Source organism: Panthera leo, chromosome C1, assembly GCF_018350215.1.
Source record: "Panthera leo isolate Ple1 chromosome C1, P.leo_Ple1_pat1.1, whole genome shotgun sequence".
Taxonomy (NCBI): domain Eukaryota; kingdom Metazoa; phylum Chordata; class Mammalia; order Carnivora; family Felidae; genus Panthera; species Panthera leo.
The window spans coordinates 147,006,271-147,029,124 of NC_056686.1; the positions used below are offsets into that span (position 1 = coordinate 147,006,271).

Here is a 22,854-nt window from a genome sequence, read left to right on the forward strand (position 1 = left end):
TTGTTCCTACGTTTCCTTCTAGGAGTTTCATGGTTTCAGATCTTATATTTAAGTCTTTAATCCATTTTGAGTTAATTTTGTTGAGTGGTATAAGATATGGTTCCAATTTCTTTCTTTTACATGTTCATATCCAATTATCCCAGCTACATTTAATGAGGACACTGTCTTTTCTCCATTGAGAATTCTTGGCTCTCTTCTCAAGTATTAGTTGACCATTGAGGGTTCAGTTTATTTCTGGACTTTCTATTATGTTCCATTAGTCTATTTGTCTGTTTTTATGCCAGTATCATACTGTTTTTATGACTGTAGCTTTATAGCATAGCTTGAAATCAAGAGGTATTATATACCTCTTTCTTTGGCTTCTTCAAGGTTTTTGTGGATCCATATACATTTTAAGAGTGTTTTTTCTACTTCTGTAAAAAATGCCATTAGACTCTTGATAGTGATAGTGAATTTGTAGATGGCTTTCAGTACATATCAGCAACATTACTTCTTACAACCCATGAACACAAAATAAGTTTCCATTTATTTGTGTCTTCATCAATATATTTCATCAGTGTCTTGTAATTTTTAGTATGAAGAGATTTCACCTCTTTAACTAAATTTGTTCTATTTTTTAAGTTTATTTATTTATTTTTAGAGAGACAGGGAGAAAGGTCAAGCAGGGGAGGGGCAGAGAGACAGGGGGACACAGGATCCGAAACCGTGATGTGGGACTCAAACTCATGAATCATGAAATTATGACCTGAGCTAAAGTCGGGCACTTAACTGACTGAGCCATGCAGGGGCTCCCAGTTATATTTGTTCTTCAGTACTTTATAGTTTTTGATGCTTTTGATGCTGCTGTAAATGGGATTGATTTCTTCGTTTTTAAAATTTTCATTTTTACTGTATAGAAATGCTATTAATTTTTGTATTAATTTTGTATCCTGCAACTTTACTAAAATCAATGATTAGATCTAACACTTTTTGGCTGATTCTCTAGGATTTTCTATATATAAAATTATGTTGTCTGCAAATGGAGACACTATTACTTCTTCCTTTACAATCCTGACACCCTTCCCTCCTTCTTCTCTTCCCTTCCCTTCCCTTCTCTTCTCTCCACTTTCATTGCCTGATTGCTCTACCTAGGACCTCTAGTACTATGCTGAATAGAATTGCAAAAATGGGAATCCTGTGTTGTTCCTGATGTTACAGAAAAAGCTGTCATCCTTTCACCATCGAGTATGATGTTAGCTATGGGCTTGTCTCTTTTTTTTAATGTTTATTTATTTATTTTAAGAGAGAGATAGTGTGAGTGGGGGAGAGACAGAGAGAGAAGGAGAGAGAGAATCCCAAGCAGGCTCCATGCTCAGTGTAGAAGCTGATGTGGGACTCGATCTCACGACCATGAGATCATGACCTGAGCCAAAATCAAGAATTGGACGCTTAACCAACTGAGCCACACAGGTGCCCCCTTTTTAAAAAAATCTTTTTTTATTCTGAAGACAGCATAAGTGAGGGAGAGGCAGAAAGAGAGGGCGAGAGAGAATCCCAAGAAGACTCCATGCTCAGCACAGATCCCAACATATGGCCTTTATTATATTGAGATACGTTCTTTCTTTGCCTGATTTAAGAGTTTTTATCATGAATGTATGTTGAATTTTGCTGAATGCTTTTCATGCATCTATTGAGATGATCATACAATTCTTTTCTTTCATTTTATTAATATTTGACTTTCTTATATTTGCTAAAACTTGTTTTGTGGCCTAACTTAAGATCAATCTTAGAAAATGTTCCATGTGCTCTTAGAAGAATGTGTATTCTGCTGTTGAATAGAATGTTTTGTATATGTCTGCTAGGTCCATTTGTCCTATAGTATTGTGCAAATCCACTGTTTCCTTATTGATTTTGCTTGGAAATCTACTTATTGTTTAGAGTGGAGTATTAAAGTCCCCAACTATTATTGCATTACTGTTTATTTCCCCTTTTAGCTTTATTAGTTTTTGCTTTACATATTTAGGTGCTCCAATGTTGGGCATGTAAATATTTACATTTTTACAGTTGTTATATCATCTTGATGTCTTGAACACTTTATCATTATATAATAACCTTTGTCTATTTTTATTGTTTTTAGCTTAAAGTCTATTTTATCAGATATGAGTATAGCTACTTTGGGGTTTTTTTGTTTTTGATCTTTTGTTGTTGTTGTTGTTGTTGCTTGGCTGATTGGCTTTGGTTACCATTTGCTTGAAATGTCTCTATCCACCCCTTCACTCTCAGTCTATGTGTCTCTTTAAAGCTGAAGTGAGTCTCTTGTAGGCAGCATATTGTTGGGTCTGGGTTTTTGTTTTTTTGTTAAATCCACTCAGTCATTATATATCTTTTGATTAGAGAGTTTAATCTGTTAAATTTAAAGTAAATATTTGATAGGTAAGAACTTACTATTGATGGCCATTTTGTTAATCGTTTTCTGGTTATTTTGTAGATCCATTGTTCCTTGTTTCTTACCCTTATTTTTTTGAGTTTTGCTATATTTTGGCATTGATATTCTTTGATTTCTTTTTTACATTCTTTTGTGTCATTACTACAAGATTTTCCTTTGTGGTTACAATGAGGTTTACATAAAATGTATTAAACTTATAACATCCTATTTTAAACTGATGACTTCGATAGAATTAATACATTCTACACTGTTACTTCTTTTTCTCCTTATATTCTAATACTCTTTTTCATTTTTTTCTTTTTCTCCTCTAGGTAATTTTCAATGTCCTACCCTCTCAGTTGCTGAATCTTTCTTCTGAATAGTTGAGTCTACTTCTGAAACTCTCTGTTGAATTCTTCAATTCAGTTGCTATATTTTCAACTCTAGGATTTCTGTTTGTTTGGGTTTGGGTGGGTTTTTTGTTTGCTTGTTTGTTTGCTTGTTTATTTGTTTTTGATGGTTGCTATATCCTTGTTAATGTACCGTTTTCCTAATTTTGTTTTGTTGTCTGTGTTTTCTTGTACTTCACTAAACTTCCTTAAGAGAGTTATTCTGAATTTCTTTTCTGAGAGTTCATAGATCTCCCTATCTTTAGAGTTTTATTGGTTTCTTTTGGTGGTGTCATATTTACCCGATTTTTCATAATCCCTGATTCCCTATGTTGGTTTTTATGCATTTTAGTAATGGGGCTCCTGTTGCAGACTATACAGGTTTGCTTTGGCAGAGATAGTTCTTCACCAGTCAGCTCAGTTTGGGTTTCTGAGTCTGTTTGCTAGTTATGCCTTTGGGAAGGTGGGGTTTGATATTATGGGCTATTTTTGTGTGAGGGAATTGTTCAAGCTCTGAGGACAGGGATTGGGGCGGGGGGTTGTAATTGGCTGAGAACATTTAAATAGGACTACTGGCTTGGTTCCCTATACAAGTGTGGCTGTAGGATGGCTCCATGGTTGTCTGAATTTTCTGGCCAGGCTTACTAGATGGTTAGGACTGGGTACATATTCAGTAATAGATGAAGCTATGAGTTAGCCTCCCTGCACTGGCAGGGCAGTAGGACAGGGCCCAGGGCCTGTATAGCTTATTGTTTGGGAAACCAAATGAGGCTTGGTTGTGCATTGAATTCCCTGGTCAAGTGAGACAACCAGTTTGCTCTGCAGATGAGGGAAGCCACAGGCTGTGCTCTCTGTTCAGGTGCCATTGCATGTAGGGCTGTTGAATCATCTATGCAGCTTCTTATATGCTCTGGTTAAGTTCCCTGGTTGGACAGGCTGAAGGTTATATTCAGTGATAAGCAGGGCTACAAATTAAATTCCCTTCCCTGGCACAGTGAGAGAAGCAGTTCTAAATCTCTGTTTGTTTTCTTAACCGAAGCCAACCCCCACCCCAGTTTCCCTAGCTACTGCCTTTGTTCTCTGAACTATCAGCTCTGCTGCCCTTCTCTCAACTCAAATACCACTGGGCCACACAGCTCTCAGGTGTTTTCACCAGTCCTTCTGGGCAGATGAGGCTGGAAAACACTCTCCATAGTACGTAGGGCTATGTCTCAGCACCCTTGCCTGAATGTGAGAAGGAGGGGATACTCCAGGCGGCGCTCAAATGCCCAAACAGGCCCTCTAGTTCTGACTGTCCAGTAGTTACCCTCAGACTTGTCTATAAATTAATCCCCATGTCTGTGCATAGCCCAGGAAGCTCCATGCTCTGTACTGGCTTTGCTCTGGGGGCTATCAGCTCTTTCCACCCACCTCTCAGTGCCAGTGGACCACACAGCTTCCAGAAGTTGTTATAATCCCATCTGGTCAAATGGGACTAGGAGACACTTTCCACAGGGTGAGGCTGTGACTCAGCACCCTGACTGGGCATAAACAGACCAGGCTCTAGGACTGGCAAAACTCCTTATTTGAGGATCCAAATTAGACAGATCTGCACCCCCCAGTTTGGTATTGCAGATGAGTAAAACTGCTGGTTGGGATTACAATGTGGACACTGCAGATATGAACTCAGTCTGCCAAGACCTGTGTGCTGGTTGCTGCAAGCCCATCCCTCCTCCACACACACACACACACCTTCTCCATCACAGATGCCTAGTGGCTGGGCCCCTGATGATTCCCTGCAATCCATGTTGTATGAGATCAGAGGAGGGGCTCCCACAAAATGACCCACAATGCTGGGAGAGGCTGGTTGTCTCCCCCTGGCCTTCTTCCACAAGACAAACTGGAGGCTCAAAGGAGACCTGTGTGGTGCTGCACTGTCATAGGGGGAGAGGCAATGGAGTGTCAATGTGTAGCCTCTTCTCTTACCCCTCTAATGCAGTCTGTCATGGTTTCTGGTGCAAGGGGCTGTTTCAGCCTCACCCCCATGTTCTAGGATTCTCCCAGTGCTGTCTTGTTCTGGAATAGAAGTCAGTTGTTCCTTTTCTGAGAGGGAATGAAGTCAGAAACAACCTAGGACACCATCCTGGTGACATCACCTAGAAATTTTCACTTTTAAAAGACAGTTGACACTAGAAAATTGAGGTTCTTAGACCACCATCCTATCTTTATGCCACCTGTTGATTCATACTGAGAGTTGACTCTATATTCAGTCTCATATTAGAATGTTAGAATCCATTAATTAATAAGCTTACATTAATGTTCATTTCTAAATTTTAATAACAAAATAAGGAATGTTATGAATATTTTTAAATTATATAATCCTTGACTTCTTTTGGAAAATCAAACCTCCCATATTACATTACTTTCTTTACTTAAACAATATTATTCAGAGGACTAATATTAGGGTGGAGGGAGGGGAAAGTGGGTGATGGGCATTGAGGAGGGCACCTGTTGGGATGAGCACTGGGTGTTGTATGGAAACCAATTTGACAATAAATTTCATATAAAAAAAACAGAGGACTAATATTAAAATTTCAGAAATAAACTCTGACCCCAGTTTATTTGGAGTCATTTTTACATAAAATATAACTATCTTCTCCTTTTAATTATAATATCCTAATAGTTAATTTACTCATTAGGTTTGATAGTTCCCATGTTCATCAGATTCCCAAATAAAAGAAACAATAATTAAAAGACAAACACCCCCTCAAACTTTTACTGAAACTTCACACTTCTAGGAGTTAGTAATTGAGAGAACCACAAAACTGAGGGTGGGAAGTAATTCAACAGATTGGGACTCAACCAGCTGGGGATAGTTTGGCTTTAGTGGCAGGTGGTTCCTTTGAAAAGTAGATGTTTGCAGTGAGAGATTTAGGTGGGTGTAGTTACAGCAGAGATCAAACTGGAGTTCAGAGAATTTCAAAGACATATTTCCAAGGTCCAAGGCATCAATGAGTTTTTATATTTCATAGTCTCCATTTTATGAAAATGTAAAGAGTGCTGTAAGCCCATTTTAAATCAACTGAATGTCATTGCATTACTATGTTACCGAATGCTGCGGGGTTTGTTTGTTTGTTTGTTTGTTTGTTTTGTATGTTCACAACTCAGTCAGTCCTCAGTGATATATTACATAAATTTACAATATTTATATCTTAAGTCATTTTAGTCTAAGTGGGATCCATTTAGATCACAATCTCTCTCTCACACACACACACACCACTCCTTTCATCAAGGTTGAGAAGGAGCAGCATGAGACAAAAGGACCTGGAAGAAACAGAGGGTCTAGAATACAAGGTGCCATCTCAGAGGCGTCTCTGTCAGGGGATGTTTTCCAGGCAGTGCTCTGATCTTAAAGGTCCTTTTTTCCACTACCTAAATCCTCAAAATCTATATCCCCCTCCCTCTGCAATAGCAGAGCATTCACTGGAAATGAAAGATAATCAGTCACAGGCATTTGAAAGAAATTGCATAGGACAGTTCTGTATCGTGCAGTATGCAAACGTATACGGGAGCAATTAAAGACCCAAACACAAAGAAAAATTAATGGATAGTTGATGAACCTTACTAGAGTCAGTCAGGGCAAAAAGTTCATATGCGAAGGCCTGGACCTTGATCAACTGTAGCAAAACTAATAAGTTTCATTGGCATAAGAGAATGCACACTAGGAAGCATTCAGAGTAGCACGGGCCATCACATGAGGATAGATGCCCACAGTATGGTTTGATGATACAGGACCAGGAAATAATAGAAGAGGAGGTCTAGGCATGAATGAGGGCAAAGGCACTGTCCTGATCTCCTTCAGCTATCACTACCCACTGAGAAAGACAGGAAAGTCACACTATAATTGTGTGTGTGTGTGTGGGGGGGGGGGTGGATACACAAATATACCCATTTGTAAATACCGTGTATATATGCATATATATTTAATTTACTATATGTAGTCATGCTTAATTTAACTAATTGTAAATTATATATAGTTCACTCCATTTTGTATTTTTAATTTTGTTCTATTAACCCTTTTGTTACACTCATTAAGTTTGGAGCTAAAATAAGCCCTTCTTTATTAGTAGTAAAAGCTTCTACTGACCTAACCAAGAATCACATATTATCTTTGTGGTGGGGCAGGTAAACACATCCCTTTAAAAAGATACCAGAAAGGGGGCAATTTCTGTTTGAGTGGGGTGACATCTTATAATTGCATGAGGGACTGGGTATAATGTGTGTCATATTAAAGATGCTTGGTACATACTTACTGAACAAATGAATAAATAAATGGATGAATGATTGTCCTATTGGACCTTTAGTGGCCCCTTTGAGTTTATACACAATCTTACCATCAATATTTCCTACTGGGAGCTAATACAACTACTCTATGTATAACATGGTGAGAAGTGAAGAGAAGCTTTTCCTGACCCTAGGTAAGTGGCTTTGGTCCAGCGGCAGAAGTGTTAGGAATTCCAAGTTTCTGCTTCCTGCCACTAGAATTTTAGGAGGTCTATGAGCTCCTTTCATTCCAAACTCACTCTGTCTGTTTCAGTCCAAGCTGGAAGTGTTTCTGATAAGATTTTCTCAAGAAACAAGTGAGCTTTTGCAGATTTTATGGGGATTCACTCCATTAGACAAAAGCCACACACCGACAGGTCTTTTCGAGATAATCCTTTCTCTTCCTTGGTTTTCCTTTGAGGTGGCTGAGAGAAATTGCCCTTAAACTTCCCAGAGGCTCTCTAGTTTGAGAAGATCTATGAGAAACACCCTTAATCTCTTGGAAGGGTCTTTTATATGACTGAATACTCTGTCCCTGTGATCTTTTCGAGGCTATAACAAAGAGTTGTATATTCATACTTTCAGCCTTTTCTCTATGGCATGATGACAGCAATAATCTCTGAACTCTAGAGTCTTTTGCCATTTAGATAGGTTGAGAATTTCCCAAACCATCAAATCTCTCCTTTTTACTATAAGTAGCAAAAAACCCCAGGTGACATCTTCAACACTTCGGAAATCTTCTTAGCTCATCACCTATGAAGTTCATTACTCAGGAATGTTTTCTAACTAACTGCAGCACGGAATTAATTCCTGCCACCACATAACAGTGATCCTCCTTTCTCCAGCTTTCAATAGTATGTTCATCACTTCCTTCTGAGACTCACCAGCCACATCTTTAACATTCACATTTCTACTAAGTCAGTTCAAGGCATTCCTGTCTTTTTTTCTATCATGTTCTTCAAAATTCTTCCTGCTTCCTCCCACTTGCCAACTCCAAAGCTACTTTCACATTTTTAGGTATTTGTTATAGCAACAATTCACTTCTAAATACCAAAAACTGTACTAGTTTTCTTAAATTGTTGTGTAACAAATAACTACCAATTTTGCAGCTTAAAACAACACTCACTTATGAGCTCAGACTCCTGTAAGTCAGAAATCCAGTATGTTGTGGCTGGGCTCTCTGCCCATGACATCCTAAGACTGAAATCAAGGTGTAGACAAAACTGAGTTTTAATCTGAGAGCTTTAGAGAAAAATATTTTCTTGCTTGCTTGCTTGCTTTTTTAAATTTTTTTAATGTTTATTTTTTTAGAGAGAGACAGACAGACAGAGCATGAGCATGGGAGGGGCAGAGGGAGAGGGAGACACAGAATCTGAAGCAGTCTCTAGGCCCTGAGCTGTCAGTACAGGGCCCGACACGGAGCTTGAACCCACAAACTGGGAGATCATGACCTGAGCCGAAGTCAGACAATTAACCGACTGAGCCACCCAGGCGCCCCAATGTTTTTGTTTTTCGAGAGAGAGAAAGAGTGAGAGAGCACGTGTGTGAGTGGGGGATGGGCAGAGAGAAGGGGAGAGAGAATCCCAAACAGAATCTGCACTGTCAGCATGGAGCCTAATGCAGGGCTCCAACTCACAAACCATGAGATAATGCCTGAGCCAAAATTAAGAGTCTGACGCTTAACCGACTGAACCACCTAGGAGACCCGAGAAAAATATGCTTTCAAGCTCATTCTTGTTTTTGGCAGAATTCAGTTCCTTATAGCTGTAGGACTATAGGTTACAGGTTCCCATTTCCCTTCTGGCTGTCAGCCAGGGCCACTCTTGGCTCCTAGAGTCCACCCACATTCCTTGCCATGTGACCCCCTCAATCTTCAAGCCAAAATGCTGAGTCATGTCCTTTTCATACTTCAAATCTCTGCCGACCCCTCTTGTGACCAAAGAAAACTCTGTACTTTCAAACTCTGATCTCCAACCAGGTCATTTTCCTTTCTCAAGGTTGTGCCATATAATATAACCTAACCTGCAGCATTTATTGTCCTGGTGATTAGGATATGTATTCCAGGAGGGCAGGAAATCTCTGGGACCATCTTAGGAGCCTACCTGTCACAGGCCCATTGGCCATTATCCATTGGCCCCTTTATATCCCAACAATACTGAAGAAGTAGATTTTATGGTCTGGGAATTATTATTTTTTTTTATCATTCTTCTGTGTCTACCTTCCCCCCACCCCCTGCCACTCGTAGCTCTTTAGATCAGCATATTATTAGATTAAGAAACACTGGGAAAGAGATTTCATGATAAATTGTTCTCATAAGAACCCACAGACTCCCACACTGAGAGAATAGCCTTGATCTGAATTGAGAAGGTACTCTGGATTCCCTCCTAAGCACAGAGCTTCTCAAATCTTCTGAGAAGCAGTGTTCTAGCCCTCTAGCCTACATTCTGTTTATGATAGCCTACCTTCTTTTATTTTAGAACTGTTTCTCCTCTTCCCTGGTTACCTGTGGGATGAATATAATTCTGAGTATTTGCCACATTACCTGAGGATAAGGGAGACCACCTACATGCCAAGCTTTTATGGAAGGCTGAGTCTATCGATATTTACTGATATGATGTCACTTGAGGCTATGAGATCACAAAATGATAGCTTCCTCCCCAGAAACATCTTTGAGGTAAGGCAGAAGGTCACAGGGCTGGTGGACCATGGCTGGTGAAGTTACTCTGACTTCCCTGATCATGCTCTATCCCTCAGCTCTACAATGTGGGGAGCTTCAATGATAGATTAGGAACTGGTCACACTGGGAGAGAATTGTGACATGCTAGACTAAGGAAGGACTAGGTCTCCTTTTTATGTGAGCCTTGGTTGAAATCTCTGTTTTGAGAGTGAGGCTGAAACTATCCTTGCTTTGATCCCATAGAACACCAGGCACCAGGCAGCAACAAAACATCTTAAAATGCTGTGATGCAGAGTAGTTTTTATGTTCTCCAAGCCACCCAAAGAGCCATGTCTAGTGAAAGGGGAACACTGGGACCAATATTACATATCGGGCGCTTTAAGGTTCACCTAGCACAGTAATTTTGTTTCTTACAATAGCTCCTAGGGATAGTTTATGGAAAGACTTTATCTTTTGATTTTATCATGACAATAATTTTAAAAGTGAAGAGATGCTTCTGAAATATTACCATTATCACCCAACAGCCTATGACTCAAAACTTTCCTTGAGTCTTGGGATAAAACTATGAAAACTGTGAATGTTATGTTCAACTCGAGTTTTAAAGCACAGATTTGAAGATCAGTTTGAAAAGAACTGGGCACCTACCATGGTAAACTTTGGCATTGGATACAAATTAAAATGTTACTCCACAAAAAGACAGTATCATTCTCTAACAGACAAATTGCTGAGAAGAAAAATTAGGAGAATTCTCTGTTCTTCAGAATCCTCACGTGGGGTTTTATACATGGAGTTGTTTCTCTATCTCTGCTGCTGTTCACTTATGAGAAGAGAAATCCAGGCAGGAAAGATGGTGGATGGAGAAAAACAGAGCACCAGCTAACAAAGCAGTCAGCTTCAAGCCAGGGGAGCTTCTGACTTGAGAAATTATAGGAGGGTTTCTGCCAAACTGCTGTTAAACACCAAAGAACTAAAATTTGTCTCCAGCATATAAAACAGTTAGAACAAAGAGAGTCTGGATTTGTAGTATATATAAAGGCAGCCAGAACTTTGGTCAGTATGTCTGAGTTGACATAGAAATCTCCTTTCCCAGTTTAGGGGCTCAGTTGGTTCCTCTGGGTGGCTCAGTCAGTTAAGCATCCGACTTCAGCTCAGGTCATAATCTCGCAGCTCACGAGTTTGAGGCCCGGGTCTGGCTCTGTGCTGACAGCTCAGAGCCTGGAGCCTGCTTCGGCTTCCGTGTCTCCCTCTCTCTGCCACTGCCCCACTTGTGCTCTGTCTCTCTCAAAAATAAATTAAAACGTTAAAAAAATGTTTTTAAAGAAATCTCCTTTCCCAGTTTAAACACATAGAAATTTGGGGCAAACTATAACACAAAGACACACAATGCCCCAGTGCTGAAGATAAAGATGGGACATAAAGTCAGAGCAGTAAGAGGGAGCCAAAGCCAAGGGGCCCTTGGGCAGAACTGAGCCTGAAACAGGCCTGAGGAGCTGGTGGTTGGGTGTTCAATATTAGGTGTGGGATTTATATACAGGAGCTGGAACCATGCCACTTAAAAAAGAGCAAGAAGTCCTGTAGAACTTGTCCAAACACCAAATGGGACTGAGACACACCAGGACCACTCCCCAGAAGTGACAAGGAAGCTGACTTTCTGCTTGGGACCAGAGCAGGGAAGGGGTCAGCAGCAGAACCCAGGCTGGTGCTGTGCATGAGTGCTAAGTCAGCAGCCACTCCAACCTCACAGAATTGGTCCCGAATCTCACAGTTAATATATGCACTGGTCCTGAGCCAGTAAAATGTGTAGGGCCCTGAGCAAAAGCATAAACTCTGTAGAGGTGTTCTCACTACCAGGTCATGGTTCATAAAGGAAAGCACAGTTCACAAAGAGAAACAGTTTAGGGGCATCTGGGTGGCTCAGTCTGTTGAGTGTCTGACTCTTGTTTTTGGCTCAGGTCATGATCCCGGGGCATGGGATCAAGCCATGCAAGAGAGTCCATGCCGAGTTTGGAGCCTGCTTACTATTCTCTCTCTTTCTATCTCTCTCAAAAAATAAAAAAGAAAATAAAATATCTTTTAAAGAAAGTTTAATAACTTTGATTCCTTGATCACTTTAAATTTCCATGAACCTACAGACACTACAGACCAAATGTAAAGGCAGATGTCCAATGAAAGAAAATAAATTTGCAACCTATATAACAAATGGAAAGCAATAATATCCAGAGTTTATAAAGAACTTCTACAGATTAATAAAGAAAAATAGACAAGTAGATAAAAAGCACTAATAAACAATTCCCAAAGGAAGAAAATCACCCAATAAACATAAGGAAATTTTCAATCTCACAAGTGATCAGGAGAATCCAGTTGAAGACACCAAGATACTGTTCACATTCATCACATTGGCAAAAGTCAAAAAGAAAATTTATAATACCTTATAAAGAAAAAAGGCATATAAAATTGAAACCATAGAAATCCTATCACATAGTAATTCTCCTCCTCAGTGTACTGTAGAGAAAGCTGTGCACATGTGCCCCAGTTGATGTGACAAGTGGCTGCTTCAGCACAGGTGCAAGAACAAAACTTTAGAAATGTAAATGTCAACCACTAACAGAAGGGATAAACAGTAGCCTCGTTCTATAATGAAATACCATGTAGCAGTAGAAAGGGGTGAACTAAGTCTCTGCCTATTAATATGGCTATATCTCAAAAATGTAGAGTTAAATAAAGAAGTACATGCTGCAAAATGATACAGTAAGAGAGTATTCATGAAAAGAAAATGTAAAAGTCACAACCTATGTATTAAAAGATGTTAAAAGCAATAGATGGCTTGGAAAGATAGAAATAAAATTTATGATCGAGACTTACTTTGGGGAGGTCCTGAGTAAATCCTGAGTAAATTCAGTGCTAGGTGATGAGTACTAATGTGATTATTTTTATCAGTTTTTGAGGTGTAAACAAACAAAAATATCTAAATAAATACCCCAAATATATTTTTAAAATCCTGCCTCAAATACACTATTTTCTTCCACAGATTGTCGGCAATCGTTTTAAAGCTGTTAATAAGTGTTGTGATTAGTATTTTGAAAACTGGGAAGCAAATGTTTTCTGAAAAGTAGAGTGATGAATTTATGTCAGTAAATGAAAAACAAACAATATAACAAATAATAAAACAAGAAGTAAATTCTTTAAAGGGCCTTTTGTATTGCATGAGTTGCTCTGACCCTAGTACAACGTATTTTATCAGCAAAGACACCTTTGACCGTCAGTTGCTGCACTGCAAACAAAATGCTCTCCCACGTGTCCCTAGTTAGTACAAGACTCAGCAGTCACAAACCCTGTCTTGTCTTTACCTATAGCATTGCTTCTAATCACAATTTCTTGTGCTCATGCAGGTCAGTAAAGCGGATTCCCCTCCATGTCCAATGAACCTCTGAAGCTTAAATGAACTGAAGCAAGACTAGAATCTCATGAATCTAAGAACTACCTATGATGATTCCATGCCAAACACCAAGATCACCCAAAGCTCAATCAGGCAATTAAACATTCATTAGCACATTCACAACAATAGCAGATTACATACTTTCTTTTTCTTCTCTGCTCTTTGAAACAATTCCTTCTTCTTCCATAGCTTCTCTCTCTCCTCCTCCTTTTCTCTTCTTCTGGCAGAAATTTCCATTTCCAGTCTTGCTGCTTCTTCCTGGTGGGCTCGCCATTGAAGAACCTGAAATAAATAGAAATTCATTCCAATAGCTATACCCAGTCAAGTGATTTCACAGATCACAATGAGACTAGGTTCTATATCAAGCAGGTGTCAAAGTTTTTCCAAATACTCATTAAAATTCTGTGTGCACATGAGTGTGTGATATGTGCATGATGTATATGAAGTGTGTGTGTGTGTATGCATGTATGTTAAAAAGAGAGTAACTTTAAAATCATCTCATTTCAGAGATTTTTCACTTGGATTCATGGAGTGAGATCCCAAAGAGTCTGTGAATTGATTTCAAATAATCTATGAATTCTCATAAATAGTATGTAAAAATTTCTGTGTTTTTGCACAAGTATGTTTTTCTGGAACAACGGTTCCAGTTTCTGGTCAACAGTTTTCAAAAATTCTGAAATGATCCTAAGATCCTAAAAAGTTTAAGAACCACTAATATATTTCATCCTTTTATTTCGTATGTGAAGGAAATGAGCCTGAATGAAGATGAAAAAAAAATGTCTAAGACGTTTAAAAGAACTTTCTGGGTACTGGTAGGTGTTATTGGTAGAAGTGTAATTGGTATAACACTTCTAAAGGACCCGAGGCGATATGTAAATATGTATCACAATATAAAATATGCATAACCTTTGACCCACGATCCTATTTGGGGGAAGCTATTCAAAGAAGACAGTCAATTGAATAAGTGCACAAAAATGTATCCATAGGAATGTTCACTGCAGTGCTGCTTACACAAAAAAATTAGAAAGAGTCTAAATGTCTGGCAACAGGTGGTGGCTTAAATTAATTATGGCATTTTCATATAATGACTGTTATTGAAAAAGAATATTATATACCTTTATTCATTGACATAGAAAATATCCACAACATATTATTAGATGCAAAAAAGTAGGTGCAAAACCACATTAATAGTATGATGTCCTTAATATAAAACATCATCTATGCATCTATCCGTAGAAAAAGTTTTGGAAGGAGATTTATCAAAGTAATAATACTAGTTATCTCTGAATAGCATCATTTCAAGAAATGTTAAAAATTTATTCTTTAAGCCTTTCTGTACTGAGTGACATTTTCACAACAAATATGTTATCTTTGTAGGCAGCAAACCAATGAAACTAACAAAATAGAAACAAACATTTACACTTTCCATGCGCACTAAGAAAGCTGAGAAATCAGAGAAAAGGGAGATGGAGATGTGTGCAGAATTCTTTTTAGAAAAGGAAGAAACTAGCGTTACCAATTTAATACCTCATGTCTTATATTTAATATAAGCATGACTCATTATGGTAATACATAAAATGAGAATGGAATATATAAAATACAAGGAATTAAAGTGACTAATAGTTAAGCTCTTTTCTCACTTTCAATATTCAAAGTCTGTTTTCTAAAAATATACTTCCCCTATTTATCAGAATAACCAAGGAAATTCAGACTCTTGTTTCTCAGACACACCTAGGTTTCCCAATCTGCTGCTTATCCTGGCCATTATATTTATCTTCTTTGGAAGCCCATTCCTAGAATAAGATCATCATGCTTTCTGTCCTGATCTGCTTCCAAACCACTCCTTCCTGCAAACCATCTTCCATCTGTAACATACTGTATTAAAGTCATGCGTCTTGTCAAGTGTTGCTAGTGATGGTGTTATATCATGTGGACCCTGGTGACCATCTCTTCTTGATGAAAGCTCTTTCCTGACCCACAACCTTGTTCTCTCTACTTCTCCACCAATGGATACTATTCTTTTCTTTTCCTGCTCTCTTTGTCCACCTTCCACCCCAAATTCTACTGTTATCCTTTCTCTTTGACCTCAGCTCAGCCTCTCTATGCTCATGTGTGTCTCCTACAAGTTAACCTATCACTTCTGTGCATATGACTAAAATGTACAATTTAAGCTTTGCCTTTTTGTCTGCAATCCCAACCTAACAAATGCTTAAGGCCTTTACTTTTTGCATGTGCACCCAAAATACAATATTTTCAAAATTAAATTCAACATCTTTAACATTGCCACAGTCTCACACCAAGCCCTGTGCACCTGTCTCTTCTTTCAAACATCCGGGATTGTTCTGTGGAACAACAAGCATCTGTGTGGTTTGTATTTTTTTATTATTGTGTACACCTATCAAAATGACTAATTCTTTACATTTTATATCTGACTTGGGCATTCTTATATTTCTTTCTTTTTTTTTTTTATTTGTTAAAATTTACATCCAGATTAGCATATAGTGCAACAATGATTTCAGGAGTAGATTCCTTTGTGCCCCTTACCCATTTAGCCCATCCCCTTTCCCACAGCCCCTCCATTAACCCTCAGTTTGTTCTCCATATTTATGAGTTTCTTCTGTTTTGTCCCCTCCCTGTTTTTATATTATTTTTGTTTCCCTTCCCTTATGTTCATCTGTTTTCTCTCTTAAAGTCCTCATATGAGTGAAGTCCTATGATTTTTGTCTTTCTCTGACTAATTTCACTTAGCATAATACCCTCCAGTTCCATCCACGTAGTTTCAAATGGCAAGATTTCATTCTTTTTGACTGCCGAGTAGTACTCCATTGTATATATATACCACATCTTCTTTATCCATTCATCCATTGATGGACATTTGGGCTCTTTCCATACTTTGGCTATTGTTGATAGTGCTACTATAAACATGGGGATGCATGTGTCCCTTCAAAACAGCACACCTGTATCCCGTGGATAAATGCCTAGTAGTGCAATTGCTGGGTCGTAGGGTAGTTCTATTTTTAGTTTTTTGAGGAACCTCCATACTGTTTTCCAGAGTGGCTACTCCAGCTTGCATTCCCATTATATTTCTTTGTTTTTAAGTTTATTTTTTTAATTTATTTGAGACAGAGATAGAGTGAGTGGGAGCAGAGAGAGAGAGAGAGAGAGAGGTAGAACCCAAAGGAGGCTCTGCACTCTCAGTGTAGAGCCTGATGCGGGGCTCGAACTCATGACTTGTGAGCTCATTTCCTGAGCCGAAATCAAGAGTTGGACACTTAACCAACTGAACCACCCAGGCGCCCCCAATCTTACATTTCTTAAGATCAGATGGGCTTTACTTATGACAAATCAATTTCTAACGTATTGAATTTCCCTTGACCACTTTGCTGTAGTTTCCTAGTTCACCCAAAGTCTACCTGACAAACGTATTTAGAAAAATACCAGAGTTCGTGGGGTGATGCCAATTTATCCAAATAAGACCTTAGTAATTTAGTTTTCTTACTCACAATCAATGTCCCATTTTAACTTAAAGTGTAATCTCTACACAGATTCTTTCCTGTGCCTTCTCATATGTGGCCATTCTTGTTCTTAGCCTCATGGCATAGTCCATACTATTCTCCCACCTGGAACACCCTCAGTCTCCCCCTATTTCCTAGGATGCTCCTTGGCCCAATACATGTCCTGCATCTTTCATGAAACATTTTTCAACCCATGGTCATTTCCCTTTTCTTACTTCACTTACCATACCATAGCTGTTCTCTAATCATTTTGAGCATGTTTAATTTTTATTTATAGCAAGTTCCATGATACCTATGTATTTTGTTTTCCTCTTACACCTTCTAGCAGAGTGCTAGCACATCATAGGTGCTCAATAATTACCTTCTATTTAATTTACCAAAATAAAATGTTTTTTAAAAAGCCTAATAAATGGAGAAGAAATAAAAATATTAGAATAGATCATTTTGTAACACTTGCTGAAATAATAAATCCTTGTTTATGATCATCAGTGGCTACTAAACACATTAATAGCAGGTGGGAAACTTTATAATGGCTAGCAACAACTGAACACACTGAACAATCTTAATGTCACAGAGAAACAAGCTGATATCTTGGCCTCCTGATGGAAATATGCAATATTGCCATGAAGTATTCTTGCCAAGAAATAAAAATGAATATCAAATATCTAGACCTATTTATCAAGATATAGGAAATTCAGACAGTGGAGAAACATGCAATCAACAAAATTGAAATTTGAAAAACTATAAAGGACTTTCGGGGCATGTGAGTGGCTCATTCAGTTAAGTGTCCAACTTCAGTTCAGGTCATGAGCTCTCGGTTTGTGAGTTTGAGCCCCACATGGGGCTCTGTGAAGGCAGCTCAGAGCCTGGAGCCTACCTCAGATTCTGTCTCCCTCTCTGCCCCTCCCCCGCTCATGCTCTGTCTCTCTCTCTCAAAAACAAACATTAAAAAATTAAAAAAAAAAAGATTTAAGAAACATCAATCAAATGCAATATGTAGATTATATTTGGTTTTGATTTGAATAAACTAAATATAAAAATAAATTACAAAACAAAAATATTTCTATATTGGTTACTTGATGCTATTAGGAAATATTGTTAGTGTTTTTAGATATGATTATAATATAGTTATGTTTTTTAAAAGAGTGTTTTTAATTTTAGAGATAGATACTGAAATACTAACAGATGAAATGGGGATTTGCTCACTAGGGCCCAGTGGTCATGGGAGAGTGGGTAAGGATATAGATGAGACAAATTTGACTAGTGAGTTGATAACCGTTGGAACCGAGTGATAATACACTTGTGTGTGTTTAAATTTTTCCACACTACAAATTCTGTATGAATAAATAAATAATAAATAAATAAACCATAAAATCTCATGTATGTCCAAAGAGTTTCATATAATAAAATGCTGTAGCCTCAAAGTTCTCAGACAGTAGAAAGGGAGATTTGAGACACACTGAACTAATGAAAAGAAAAATGGCATACATTTAGCCTTTCTGAATACTAAAATTGTTTTTATAAATTTCAGTAAAAGAAGTTTGGGTTCTAGAAGTACTCTTCTCACCTTTTGATTTAAAATAACTTAAGGGAATTATCATTTAATAATGTTGTTAATGATGTTTCTCCTGTTCTCCAGAGAAGAAAAGAATATGGTAGTTTTTTATTTTTTTTAATTTTTTAACTGGTTAAGTTTATATTAAATCAACATAAGTAAAAACCATATCATGAGAGGCTATGGTAGATTTTTAAGTGGGAAAACACACTAAAGAATCCTGAAACAAATACAGGTTTAGTAACCAAAAGCCAATGGGTTCAGCTGTCAGGCAATACATGTATATATAAAACTCTGGGGAAAAGACTCTCGAGCAAGTCAGCATCAGCCTTTAGAAACTAAATTGCTTCCATTTAATATTGGAATCATGAGAATGGTCAGGGACCCGTAGAGGTTTGCTTGAAATCAATAACTCACAATATTATCTGTAATTATAACCATACCTAAAAAAAGGTAAAGAAGAAAGGAGAGAAAGTTGTGGAAGGTAGCATTATATCCTAAGTAGCTGGGGTTGTGAGATCTTGATGACAAACAGGCTCTGCATCAGTCGGTGTCCAGGCAGTAGGATGAACAGGGCTTTTTGGAATGCACAATGGACATGGTAAAGAATTTGGTGGGAAAAGGGTACCATTGAAAACAAAATCCTTATCCAATGGATCCCCAGAGGCAGCCAAGGGATGTGGATGGCTCCCATGTGGAGAGAATGACAACCAATTATGGTATTTTCGAGATGCCCAAGAATAAGGAAGCTGGCAGGTGGGCAAAGGAATCAATATTATCACAATAAGCTAAAGTATAGAAGATTCTTTAGTGAACAGTGAGCAAAAGGAAGAATGACCCAGGAGAACATTTTAGTGGTTTTATTTTAAAGGGTTTGTTAATTATATAGCTTTAAACAAAGCATGTGAACATAACTGTGCAACAATAATCACCATGAAAGAACATTACCTCAGTGGCAGGCAGGAGCCTGTTATAAGGAAAGCATTATTTAGATTATTAACCACAGGACATTTTTCCAGGTCTTTAGTTAATACTTCAATATTCCTGCCAAAGGTACAATCTGAATGAAACCTTAACCCAACAAAGAACAAATGAAGTTTAAAATACATTCATCTATTGCAAATAATAAATTAAGGGTTTAAAATGAAAATGGTTGGTAGCATTACATGTGTCCCTTGCTCTTAATGTAAAAGTAAAATGGTTGAAGTGAAATTAATAAACACACATATTCTCAGAGTAAATAAAGTACTAGAAAAGCAAAAAATGAAGCCCATCAAAACGTCAAAGGTAGTAATGGAAATTAACATCAGGATAACAATATTAACACAATTTTGCAACAAAGTTGAGTGCTTTGAAAAAATTACAAGTGGCAATGTAGTATAAAGGACATGAGTATTGAAATGTTGGTCGGAACACCTGCTTTTTTTGTCTTATCTCTGCACTAACCAACAATGTTGTTAGTTTGAGCAAATGGCTAACTCATTTTTCTTATGTGTTAAAAGGGAATACTGGATCAGGTGACTTCTACAATTTCTTTAAGTCATATTATCCTGATTCTATTTTATTTATATTTTCCTTAAATGGAGACATCACGATATATGACATGCTCTGTAATTTTCCTCTGCAAGCAAAATGAATTGCAATGAGGAATATAAGTATTTTATAAGCCTGTTAAATAATAATAGACAATTAAAATTAATATAGAATTCTATTTCTCATATTCATGGAAACATTGTGTCATGTGTGTTGCCTTATACAGGAAAAGTTCTGTCTGACCACTACCTATAACCGGCAATAATAAAATATTAAAAACTGCCATTTCTGAGGGCTTATTGTGTGCCAGGCCTAGTCTTTATAAAAGCATTGAACACAAGATATGATGTGATCTTTGAGACAAGCAAGTTATCATCTTCACAATCCATCTGGCTAACTTCCACTTACCCTTATGCATGTCTAAGGTCAGATATTGTTTGCTCCAGGAAGCCTTCCCTAACTCACCATGTCCAAAGTTAGGTCCCTCTTCTCTACTTCCCTAGCACCTTGTCCCTCCCTTTTATTACAACATGCATTAAATCATTTATCTGTACTTCCCACTTGGCTACAAACTTCTTAAGGGCAGGAACCAAATTTGTCTTATTCATAAACTCTACACAGAGCTTATCATGGTTTCTGGTACTTAATAAGGGTTCAAGAAATACTTGGGATATGCACGGGTAAGGCTCGGAGGTTATACCTGGAAGTTAGACTAACAACACTTTCCCTTCCTCCCACTGGACTTGTCTTTAGAAAAAAAAAAAGTAACCCCCCACCACCATAAAGCTACCATTTTCTGACTCCCCCACACCAGACTCTCGATCCTTGATTTCCCCAGTCCTACTTGTTTCCATGCCTCCTAATCTCCTCCTCTGCTTGTCTGACAGAGAAAATATCCAGGAAACCTTGCCAGGATTTTCAACAGCTTCTAGCAATATTAGAGGACATTGTGCAAAACTGTGGCAAGCAAATCCCCTTCTCTTTTTCCTCAATGTTCCTATAAGTTTGTAGATTCAGTTCACCTGAGTAAACTTCAAATTTTCATTTTATTAAATCTTAAACATTCTGATAGTTCCATTAAATTCTTTCCAATTGTCCCACTATTTTTCGATATTACCTAAGCTTTTTAATCTCATGTGTTCCATTTGTGTTTAAACTTTACTCATGAAGTAAGGACCTGTGATTTTGCATATGTTATTAACGCTTTCTATTCTCTCCTTGGCATTTTCACTTAGCAAAAAGACTTGGTTATTCCTCTTGGTTTCACAATTGTCCCTTGGTTTCTTAGGTGACATCATAAGTCCATTTTTTATCACCTTCCTTGAATAACCACTTTCCATTTTCTGTGGCTTTTTATTAGTCTTTCTCAGAATCTCAAAGATTATTCTCTATTATCTTGACTATTTCATGTCCTTTACTTTTCAAAGAAAGTTTTGCAAACTTTCATTTAATAGGATCCTGCAGAGTCTTAACTTTACTGTAAAACAAGACATGTAGATAAAGAAACAAACTAAATGTCATAAGCAGAAAACAATCAACAGATATTTTTTCATAAGGCACAAAAATCTACAAGCCTCTCAATTTTGTGTGTGAAGCTGACAAAGCCAAATTGTATAATATTGTCAGAAAATGGGGCTAACAGTCAGGAAATCACTTGCCTGCTGGCTACGAGATCCAGGGGAAATCACTTCCTATTTTTGGACCTCAAATCTCAAATCCTCTTTGGAAAAGGAAAAGGACTAGATCACTTTTTTGAACAGAGGCCTATAACTCATTAGTAGATAATAAAATCAATTTTGTGAATGGGAACTAGTGTTATTAAAGAAAATAGAACAGAAAATATCAAAGTGCATCTCATGTCATTATAGTAATGCTGTTTCAAGAAATTTTTGTTTCCTCTGTGTGTGTGTGTGTGTGTGTGTGATGTAAAATACATTTCTCATTTTATTTCGAGAAGCTTGAAAAATACAGCAGGAAGTTCTCTATAATTCCTTCCAATGCTAAAATTCTATGACTCTGTGATGTAAAGACTAAAGCTATTGTATTGTCATCATTAAGCCACAGTCCTTATTCCTCCTGCAATAAACCCAGAAGCACGGGACAGATGAGAGAACCCAGGTTTTGTGACCATAAACCAGAGCTTGAGTCTTACCCCTGTAAATGATTAATGGTATTCTCTGGGGTACACTGCTTAACTACCTAGAACTACAGGCTAATGTAAAATAGGATAACAGTGATACACAATTTACAGGATTGCTGTGCAAACACCATCAATCTGCACAACTCAAAAACTCAAGCATCATTCCAACACTGCTTATCCCTGACATTCCATATGTAATCCATTACCAAGTACCTCTGACTATCTCTTAGACCCATTCACTTCTCTCCATCTTCACAGCCCCCATTTTAAAGCTACAAGGATGCATCTGGCGTCTACTGTTATTTCATTCCATGCCCACAGCCCCATCTTACCGCCTACACTTTCAATGCTTTCCACTGCTTCCAACTATAGGCCACAAGGCCTCCAGGATTTGGCCCTGCCTATGTCTGCAGCCCCAGGTCATAACCCCATAGCAAGCATAGACTCAACCTCTGCACTCCAGGAGCACGTGACAATCTTACAAATTCCCGAAGAGAGCACATTTTCTTCAGCTGTGTGGATATTGCATATGCTATTTCCTTTGTTTGGAATGCTCTACTCTTCCTCCTTGCCTCCCCCATACCTTTCCCTACTCAGTACTTACTTAGTTCAAATTTCAGTTCCTATGCGGTCAGTGAAGCCTTACGCACCCATCCTACATGAGGTGAAGCCCCCAGCTACATGCTCTTGTAACAGCTTACTTTGCCTTCAAGATACTTACCACAGTTTAAAATGTGATGTTCAGTCTTGTAATTACATGACCACTATCTGCTTCTCAACCAGACTGTGATCTCCACAAGGACAGGGACTATCTAGCTCACCAGATTAGCTCACCATTACATCCCCAGTGCCTTACACACCACCTGACACCCTAATAAATGTGCAGTGAATAAGTTTGGATGA

The 22,854-nt window shown here is 38.0% G+C and overlaps 1 protein-coding gene and 1 long non-coding RNA gene across 7 annotated transcripts in view; one reads left to right on the plus strand and one right to left on the minus strand.

The window, feature by feature from the left end:
- Positions 1-22,854, minus strand: part of CCDC148 (coiled-coil domain containing 148) — a 276,911-nt gene that overhangs the window by 106,976 nt on the left and 147,081 nt on the right. For all 6 annotated transcript variants that reach the window (XM_042948861.1, XM_042948866.1, XM_042948863.1 and 3 more), the window contains one exon: positions 13,350-13,490. In XM_042948861.1, the coding sequence (XP_042804795.1) occupies positions 13,350-13,490 (141 nt within the window). The remainder of the gene's footprint in view (positions 1-13,349; positions 13,491-22,854) is intronic.
- On the plus strand, positions 9,560-13,328 carry LOC122226152. Its single transcript, XR_006205494.1, has 2 exons — positions 9,560-9,769; positions 13,162-13,328. It is a non-coding gene; the product is annotated as an uncharacterized LOC122226152 (long non-coding RNA).